Source organism: Ooceraea biroi, chromosome 8 (genome assembly GCF_003672135.1).
Source record: "Ooceraea biroi isolate clonal line C1 chromosome 8, Obir_v5.4, whole genome shotgun sequence".
NCBI lineage: Eukaryota > Metazoa > Arthropoda > Insecta > Hymenoptera > Formicidae > Ooceraea > Ooceraea biroi.
The window spans coordinates 12,522,043-12,531,147 of NC_039513.1; the positions used below are offsets into that span (position 1 = coordinate 12,522,043).

The following is a 9,105-nucleotide window of genomic DNA, read 5'->3' on the forward strand; positions in this document are numbered from 1 at the left end:
GTTTAATTAATTTCTCTCTCGAGATCACGGAAATCCGCCCCGAGGAAGCTCACCTGCAGCAGCAGGTCGGCGGCCTTGCAGTCGTCCTTCTTGGCGGCAATGTGGAGAGCCGGCAGTTTCACCTTGCCTTTCGAATCGTTTTCCAGGAGCACGCTGACCACCTTATCGTGACCTTGCTGCATCGCCACAGCAAGCGGGGTGAATCCATCCTGAAAAGCGAGCGTCAAGCTTGTGTTATAATCGCTCGCGATTTCGATCGCTGATCAAATGTACATCGAAATCGATTTTACCTCCGTCGCGAGGCTCTGATTAGCTCCGCTGCCGAGCAGAAGCTTGACGACCTGATCGTGGTTCTCCTGCGCAGCCATGTACAAGGGAGTGAATCCATTTTGCGACTGGATGTTCACCGCCGCACCGTACTGGATAAGTATATTGACTATTTCGGACTGGCCAGCTGAAAGATGACATGCAAAACCACGTGTAACAGCGCGCTTTCTTGTGCAGCGAGCACTCTCTTTCTCATTCTCACCTAACGAAGCTATGTGCAGCGCGGTGTTTCCCTTCTTCGTTGCCGCGTCCACTTTCGCGCCCCTCTTTAATAACTCGGTTACTATTTCGACGTGGCCATCCTTCGAAGCTAAATGCAGAGCATTTAAACCATTCTGCAATAAAAAATGACACATAAAACCTTACCATATCGTCAGAATAAAAAAACAAAATTACTTAGATAAAAGAGAATCATATATTAAGATAGATATGTGTTTATTTAAACAGCAGCCTAAGAACAATGGCTTACCGAGTTGGCCGTGTTGATGTCTAACTCGGTATCGAGAAATTCGATCACTTTCTCGAGGTTGCCGGACCGAGCAGCGCGGAGAAATGCTGTCGTGTCATCAGCCTAAACGAACAGAAAATTGTATTCTGTAATAAACGGCAGCATCAGGGCGAAGCAATTGCAATTAGGTGAGAACCAATATGGAAAACGGAGAGCTACGGTTTAAAATAAAAAAGGCAAAGGTGCGTGGTACGGCTATTTTTATAAGTGTCATGTATAAGTAACCCAGTTTGCGTAGTGGTGATGCAATCCTGTTCCTTTTTCCTTTATTCCAGCGTACTGGCAATTTCTTCGTTATTGTATCTTTATTATTATCTCTTCGTTAACAATCAGTTTTATAGCACTGTGCGTCCCTCGCATTCTGGAGCAATTACGTTGTGACAAAGCGCTGAAGATCGCGTGTGCCTAAAATGTTTGGAGACCTTCCTTTCTAGGCGACCTTCCGTTACTTTACAGTTCAGCTAAATTCCTCTATAAATTTTCGGCAACGATCTAAATCCGAGCTATACCAACACCTGAAGAAAGTCGTCTAAAGGTCGTCCAAAATTAATAGCCGGTTCCATTGTGGCGGCTTCAACCTTGATCCATATTATTTGCCTTTTCAGATACGGTTGACGTTTCGTGTTTAACGGAATCTGGATTTGCGATTCACGCGATATCACGGCGCGGTAAAGCAAAAACACGTACAGCAAGGGGAAGGTTGTTTAATCAAGAACAATCGTTCGTTACAAAATGACCGGAAAACCGGAAAGAGAAGACGAAGCGTCGGTTGGTTACGTTATCCGAGTGACTCATAATTCTCTTGGCAAAGCGACTTCTCTCTCATGAAACAGGAGTCCCTTCATGTACCTCGTCTCCGTCTGCATCCCGCAGCGATTCGTCGCGATAAGGGAGCATGTCGGCCAGGTGGTGAGGCCCGCTTCAACGTTATCGTCTCGCGCGCGCTATAACTTCGTCACCCTGACCTTTGACCGCTCGTTCGGGCCGGCTCCTGCGCTGCGCCTCCACATATAGCGTTTACTACTGTTAACGCGTTTATCGTATTTCGGTCGCCACGTTTCCCCGACATCGATACGTGCGCCGTATTTGCCGGCTCTCGCGCCCGAACACCCCCGAATCCGTCCGGTGCGTTTCGCCCCTGTCGTAATCCACCCCTCACCGATCGCCTCGACGGCGCTCGACGTGAATCATAGCGCCGCGAGTGAACGCCGTGACTGTGACTGCACTGCGACCGGAAACAGCGACCCTCGGAAATTCCACGCGTCCCGTTCCCTTCGATCGGACAGTACGAAGAAACGGAGGAAGTGGGTGAAAGAAAGTTCCACGCGAGGGAGACGGACAGACGCAGAAAGAAAGGGGAAGAAAGGAAGAGAGGAAGAGAGGGAGGGGAGGGGGCGAGAGGGTGCGAGAGAGTGCCGGCTCCGAATCGCTACGCCGCGCGCCGCTTCCGTTGGAGGCCGTACCTGGCTAGAATTGTCGGTGACCATCGTGACAGACAGCTGGGTCAGGGGGAACGCCTTTCGACAGCGGGGCCCGATGTCGACCAGGGCACGCACGTACGCACCCGCAACACGCACCCACGACACGGGACGCTCCTCTGCCTCCTTTAACGGCGACCACGCGCGTCACACCACCATTTATACACACGTCCCCCGGGGGTGCGCACGGTAACGGCAGGCAGAAAGCGTTGTAGGAGAGGTAGGAGCCGCCCTGCGCGAACACGAAACCGCGCAGAATCGAGCGGCAACGATCTCGCATAAGAGAGGGTACACCGGCTCGGGGGTGGCTTGCACGCCGGGGGGTGGCCGCCGGCTCGCACTCCAGCACCCTCCACCACGAGCGCCGACATGCGCCGTCCGCATCCCCATTCGAGACGGCCGGCGTGTCCCTCTCGCGCCCTTCCAACCCTCATTGCTCGCGCGCCGTTCACCCCTCGCCCTTCCACCGCCACGCATTGCGCCGTGCCGGTCTCTCGGCAGCAGAAATCGCTTTTTGCTTTATATCCTCGTTTTCAGAACCTTGGCGGGCCCTGCGACGTCGGAGAACGGTTGCTCGATATCGCGGGGTGCGCATTGCGTTCCATGTAAAATGATAATATTGAGTTTACCCCGAAAGAGACAGCATCCCTCTCGACTCGTCTTACACGACTTTTATGTAAAAATTATTACTTATTAATTATTTACGTGTGACACACATTTTAAGAATTGCAGAGGATCTTTTCTACTCGGTCGGATTTATGCGGATGTATTAATATAGACGGGATAAAAAAGGACTGGTCGATACGACGGGCCGGTGCGCTGTATTCCGTCGCACTCACCCTTGATCGATATCGGAAGGATAAAAAGTTTGCGGGCTTTCCTCGGCGCATCTCGCCTTTCTCTTTTAGAGGATTTCACCCTGGAACACAATATCCTTCCCTTGCCAATAAGCCTCCCCTCGAGTTTCCCGCATTTCACCCTCCCGCCCACTCCCGCCGCACCCGGCGATCTTTCCCCTTGATCTCGTGTGTGTGCGCGCTATGGAGCGGCTTACAGAGGCGTTATGAGGACGCGACGTGTTCTCTCCGTTAAGATCGCCGTCGGGGGTTGGATTACCGGCAGGATAGGTGGGAAACCCGTATACCCGCGATAGAAACCACCCCGGTGACGACGAGATAGCGCGCCGCCCGCTTTTCGCGCGCCAGCCACGAGAGGGTTGCAAATGATGCGTTTCTCTTTCGAGCCACGTGCTAACATACCGAGACGCTTCAACGCCCGGGGCGATCTCCTTTTCGACTGGCCGTACAATGCAAGGGCAGCTGACCGAACACTCGCGAGATTGAACCGGAAGGGAGCTATTTTACCGTCGCAAAATGCTTCCCCAGGTCACGGAGGATCACGAAGAGACACTGTTGTACACGCGTACCGCGAAAGAGTTTGCAGGACTTTGAGAAAGAAAGACAGGAGTGAACTTGAACTTGCGTTTAAAATAAAAATGAAAACTAAATATTGCAGTAAAAATAGAAACTAAATTGCAGTAATGTTCTTGTAATGATTTTGAAACAAAGAGAGAGACGGTGGATATATTACGAGTTGTGAGATAGTTGTGAGACTTTAAATTTAGCTACATCAATGACGGTAGCACCATTATTATTATTATTATTATTAAGTGTTCGAAGCAACAATTGCGCGCGAGTGTATTTCGCTGTTTTGTTTTCTGCAAATGCAACTTTTCCATTGCGCCTCTGACTGCGGCTGAGCTTATTTTAACAGAGAAGTTCCACGGGGAGAAACTTCTGTTCGCGCTTCATTATTCAGTTCCTCGCGTTTAGGCGTCAACGTCCTAAATCTTGTGAGAAACATGTAGAGCTTGTCGTTACACATCGCGATCAATAAAATCTTTACAGTACGTGTGCCGGTCGCAAAGTATGGGATGAACAACGTACATGCATGTATGCGTATGTACACCCCTCTCGGTGACAACCTTGCACTCGCGTGACTTCATTCAAGGCCGCGACACCAGCATGCTGCCACACTTGTCGTACCCTTAATTCTCCTGCGCATCAATCGGCTGTGAGGATTTTTATGGGCATGTACCCGCGGCGCGACCCTTGTCACGTCCAGCAATTTACCTTTCGCGTAATTTGCGCGCCGTTATTGACCTTAATTAATTATCGGCTCGCCATCAACCGGATGATAATAACGCTGACGTAAGAATGATAATGAGCCGATGAAGAGTACCAAAAAAAAAGACAAAAATTGCCACAACACGCATAACATTAAATTGTCTCGTGTGTCGCACGCTTGGTCGCAAGGCTGAAGATATCTTCACGACATTACAATACAATTTGTAATACCAGGAATGACTTTCTTTTTCGTTTTGCGACGAGATAACGTTTCCGAGAACGGTCCGACGGATTTCTCTAAAAATAGCGAGGAGCTACCGCGCGTCGACTGGACACTGTCCAATATTCGCCGCGAGCGTTTACGCGAAACGATAGCGAGATATCAGCTGATCCGGTCTCCCTCGTTGTTAATTGCATTCGTTAATTTCCCGCTGGTGAAATTAATTGCAGGATTCGCGCAAGAGGTACAAAGCTGAACTCACAGTGCGGTGATCGGTTTCGGATATCGGAACACGCTTCAACGTGTCTGGAAGTATTGTTGCGAGGTGTATTGGTCGATGATGAAGCAAACGCGTCAGTCGACAGCAAGTGTCGAGGAAGCCATGCCATTGCGGAAGATTGTCGTTATGCAAACCGCGCGATTGCGAGACTCATCCGTGGCGAGGAAGCTTTGGGGAAGCTGAGGGCGAAGGACGTGGAGCGCTGCGATGCTGAAGACTGTAGAAATTAGTAGACGGTTTTTACCTGGAGCCTAATGATCGGTGGGAACGCGTCTTCTGTCGTCATCACTAAATAATAAACTGTATACCTCCCTTTGACAAGCTCTATGTACACGCGCGCTCGCTAAGCACCATGCTGAAGACGTAGGCCGCCGGATATTAATAGAGTTCCATATGTTATTTTTGTTAAACCTCTCCCGTGTGTGCGTGTACGTGCATATGTGTGCCGTGTGCTTTGTTAAGTAATCGCGAACCTCATATTAACGCGCAAAAACTGGTACACTGAAAGCTGGAAAAAGCTGAAGCTGAAAAAAATCACTATGATGATATTTATGTAATTCAATAGATTTTTATAATTATTTTTATAATAAAACATATTGCATTTGGCAAATTTTCAGATTTGTCAATGTATTTTATTTTACAATACGCATGTGCGACGTTTACTTTAATAACGAAGTCTTGGTCAAGATCGTTGCCGCCCGTGTACTTGCATACAAATTTACGTCCACCAGAAACTGACGGAAAAACTCGGGGTAAGGGCGGTCACGTGGTGCCACCACTTGGGCGGAATGTACAGCATCTCTCCGGGCCTCAAGTAAAACGTCATCTGGTTGGCCTTACGAAAGTTCGGCCATTTGTCGTAATCCGGCTCCAGCGGGTCTACCTGCGCGGTATTTTCCAGCAGCCTGGACTCGTGGGGATACAGATAGCCTGACTCGTCTGGCGGATACAAGATAATTCTCTTGTAACCGAATACCTGAACGAAAAATAAAAATAATCATGACGAAAAATCCAGTATCCCAGCTTCACGTGAAACTGACTCTTACCTGGCAGAGCAGGTTGTTGTAGCGGTCGTAGTGCAACGGCGAAACCGTATTAGCGGGCCCGAGCCAGCAGTTTACGTGATGCGTCGTTGATTCCTCGCTCGGGTCATCCGAGAAGAAGCAATACAGCGGCACTTCAAAGTCCTCCTTTAACTCGGGCACCTACGACCAATTCCAGGATCAGTTCCGTCGAGGCAGGACCGAGGAGTCTCCCGGATTTCTATACCTGCTCGAACAGTTGATGCTGCGCCAAGTAACCGATCTCGCTGCTGTCCGCAATAATGTATTCCTGCAAGAAGTCGGAGAAATTGAGGAGCCTCTGCGTCCAGTCGTCCTCGGTGTAACTGGATCCAATCTCGATCGGCACTGTCCGAAAGCCCATGGTCCTGTACAAGTAGTCGAGATCCTTCCATAGCGTCAGTGCCCTCCAATGGTTTATGCAGCCTAGTGAAATATACGAAATTAATATTTAATCTTTTATTGTTTAATATTTTATCTTTTTTTTCACAATTTTACAGAAGCAGTAATATCGAGTCGCCGGACTTGTAATCACCCGTTAACACAGCTGGAAGTTTGACTTGAAAAATTTTCTCATTGAACTCCTCCATCGAGGGTTGCTCGAAGTGTCTGTTCGGGTAAGAGACCATACGGTCGGTGCCTTTATAATCGGCTGAAATCTCCCCCAACTCCACGGCGGATTTTTCTGATAAAATTTCGTGAAATTTTAATGATAATTTCGCGTTTTGTTATTGCATATCTCTCTTTATATCTTCTTACCAGCAAGATATCTATTCAGACTTGCAGCAATAGACGTCAGTAAGCAATGGGCGTCTGGTCCACTGGGCAGAGGTGCGCCTAGCAGAAGACCTTTATCGATTTGATCAAGAATATCTTTAAATATGGTATTCTTTTGCTCTTCATTAGTGCTCTCGGTGTTATTGATGCATCGAAGCTCCAGCAATACTGCCTAAATGTATCGAGTGTAATTTGAAAGAAAGTTTATTATTAAATCAAAGTTGCTATAGCTTCTGAAGAGAACGATAAATTCTGGGCACATATTTTGTACCTTGATGACTGTGCATAGAGAGTAACAATATCTATTTTCTATCGGCACGTCTTTCCAGTGGCCAGTATTCAACGTTTCCCATGCGCGGTCTAAGCAAGCGTCCACTCTTGTTAACGAGGCGCCTATCCATCCTGCCGAAGCTCTTGCAGAGCGAGTGGAGAAATTCGCAGTTATTATCAAATCAAAAGGATATAAAATTCTTTCTTCAATCGATCGATTATGGTTTATGTAAATATTTAAAATTTTTATTTGTACTAGTAGTATCAGTTAATTGTTTCAGATAAATACAGATTCTGCAGCAATTTATTAATTATCTCATATTTACAATTTTTCGTCGGATGTACGTAGCACGCTGATTATCGGCGCCAAGTGCAGCTTTATCTCGACGGGTATGCGTTCTATCTCTTCCCTTAGTAACTCCCAGTGAACCGTTATCACGCGGGCGTTGTCGACCATTTTTACTTTAAATCAGCCTGGACATATAATAATGACAAATTACTGCGAATGATTGAAGCAGGCAGCTTTTATTTATAGGAAGACGCTCCTGCTGTACACAGGTTTGCTCAGGTATGCCCACTGCACAATAACGTGATCGACTAAGTAATACAGAATCTTCCCCGTCAACGAGAACGTTTTAACTCTGCAGAAACTCTCCATAAATACAACAACGCTTTGTCCGATGCACAGCGCTTTAAACAAAAATGCTATGGCGCATAGGGGGACGCAGGTGCCAGGACCGTTGCACAAGATAAGCTCGGGATCTTCTCTCCACAGGACTGGGAAGCAATTTAGAGTGGACAGCACGGTGGTCCAGACTGAGGTGAAGTACGATTGCCGGACTTCCCGGCTCCTGTAGATCTCTACGATCTTGTAGTCCTGATTGCCACTCTCCAGGTCCCTGACTTTTTCCCCGCTGAGCTTATCAGTCTGTGCGTGAACGTATATTCTAGGCGAATAGTTCGTAAGGTCGAAATGCTTAACAATACGCAGCATCTCAGCTGTGTGTCCACCGGAGCCTAGTATTATCATCGTTTTGACTGGACAAGAGCCTTTCCTGGGCTTATTACGTTTGATAAGTATCAAGTAATATATTCTTGCGAGCAGTATGCAACAAGCAAACGCGATACCAGCAAAAGCGAGACATTTCGTGTACATCACCTGAAAGAAAGACGAGAAAATGACATACATGTCACACGAGATCGGTTATGTTAACTACGTTGATTAATATGTCGATATGTAAATCCTAGTAAAGGTATATTGAAATAATTCTCACTAATTCTTAGATATTTTCATTGATCGATGGCCGGAGAAGCAAGAGGTTGACAGATTTATTTAGGTTATGTCACACCTGTTTATATGTCTGGTTTTTATTTCTTCTTCTTCTGCTATTCTTCTATAAATCTTTCCCAATTGTAAATTTATTTCTTCTCCCTTTCTCAGGACATTTTAAAACCCGATTGTTAAATTGTTTTAATTAAAATCCACTGTCAAGTAACACTACTTAAAAATATAAATTTATATGATATGTTATTGAGCAATATTATCCGCAAATAAAAAATTTTCTGATTTAACGCTAAATCATATTCAAGAATAAAAATTCCTTCTGGTGCACTATTAAGCCACACTATTTGAAAATAACGCTACGTCTGATTTATTATCGAGTCGTACTACTTCCTCAATTTTCGAACTGTGGCGGCATCTAAGGAGTACAAGGCAGAACTAGCCCGACCAATGAGAGGGCAGCACGAATACCGAGATGGAGAGCCTTGGAAGGAATCAGAGAACAAGGAGAAGCTAATTGCTCGCGCTTTAAGTCACACGTGCATTAAGTAATCAGTTCTAGTCTGTATTAAATAAAGTCAGCATCTTTATATATTTTCACCTAAACCGAAATGTTGTAATAGTTCCTCGTGCGTTAAAACTGCCTTAAATGTAGCATAATAATCAAATAAATAATACGCTCGCTACAGAACAAAAACAGTGGAGGCTCGTAGCGGAGGTTATCGGAACTAAATTATGTCAGTAGACGCCACGGTCGCCTCTCCGCCATTACGATC

The 9,105-nt window shown here is 46.7% G+C and overlaps 3 protein-coding genes across 6 annotated transcripts in view; all 3 read right to left on the minus strand.

The window, feature by feature from the left end:
- The window catches only part of LOC105276369 (ankyrin-2), a 28,694-nt gene extending 23,337 nt beyond the window's left edge, over nt 1-5,357 (minus strand). For 2 of the 4 annotated variants that reach the window (XM_011333921.3, XM_011333916.3), the window contains exons 1-5: nt 1,685-2,223; nt 797-898; nt 530-662; nt 291-454; nt 54-209 (exon numbers count right to left, since the gene is read on the minus strand). In XM_011333921.3, the coding sequence (XP_011332223.2) occupies nt 54-209; nt 291-454; nt 530-662; nt 797-898; nt 1,685-1,732 (603 nt within the window). In that variant the 5' untranslated portion in view covers nt 1,733-2,223. Of the gene's footprint in view, nt 1-53; nt 210-290; nt 455-529; nt 663-796; nt 899-1,684; nt 2,224-2,298; nt 2,523-5,183 lie in introns of those variants that run through there. The other 2 variants (XM_011333917.2, XM_011333918.3) reach the window with 2 other exon arrangements.
- A 183-nt stretch (nt 5,358-5,540) lies between these two features.
- On the minus strand, nt 5,541-8,751 carry LOC105276372 (jmjC domain-containing protein 5). The gene is made up of 8 exons (XM_011333926.3): nt 8,397-8,751; nt 7,374-7,521; nt 7,049-7,190; nt 6,760-6,949; nt 6,536-6,685; nt 6,209-6,426; nt 5,986-6,144; nt 5,541-5,915 (listed from the first exon to the last, which is right to left on the minus strand). Exons 2-8 carry the CDS (start codon nt 7,502-7,504, stop codon nt 5,658-5,660), a joined length of 1,248 nt encoding a protein of 415 aa, XP_011332228.1. The 5' UTR covers nt 7,505-7,521; nt 8,397-8,751; the 3' UTR covers nt 5,541-5,657.
- LOC105276371 (UDP-N-acetylglucosamine transferase subunit ALG14 homolog) lies at nt 7,548-8,418 on the minus strand. The gene is made up of 2 exons (XM_011333925.3): nt 8,322-8,418; nt 7,548-8,206 (listed from the first exon to the last, which is right to left on the minus strand). The coding sequence occupies exon 2, from the start codon at nt 8,201-8,203 to the stop codon at nt 7,577-7,579; it is 627 nt and encodes a 208-aa protein (XP_011332227.1). The 5' UTR covers nt 8,204-8,206; nt 8,322-8,418; the 3' UTR covers nt 7,548-7,576.
- Nucleotides 8,752-9,105: the final 354 nt, after the last annotated feature.

Coding starts and splice junctions, on each gene's coding strand:
- LOC105276371 (XM_011333925.3), bottom strand. CDS start 8,203: ATGTACACGAAATGTCTCGCTTTTGCTGGTATCGCGTTTGCTTGTTGC.
- LOC105276372 (XM_011333926.3), bottom strand. CDS start 7,504: ATGGTCGACAACGCCCGCGTGATAACGGTTCACTGGGAGTTACTAAGG. Junction 6,950..7,048: donor CTCTATGCACAGTCATCAAG/GTACAAAATATG, acceptor CGATACATTTAG/GCAGTATTGCTGGAGCTTCG. Junction 5,916..5,985: donor ACAACAACCTGCTCTGCCAG/GTAAGAGTCAGT, acceptor TTTTTCGTTCAG/GTATTCGGTTACAAGAGAAT.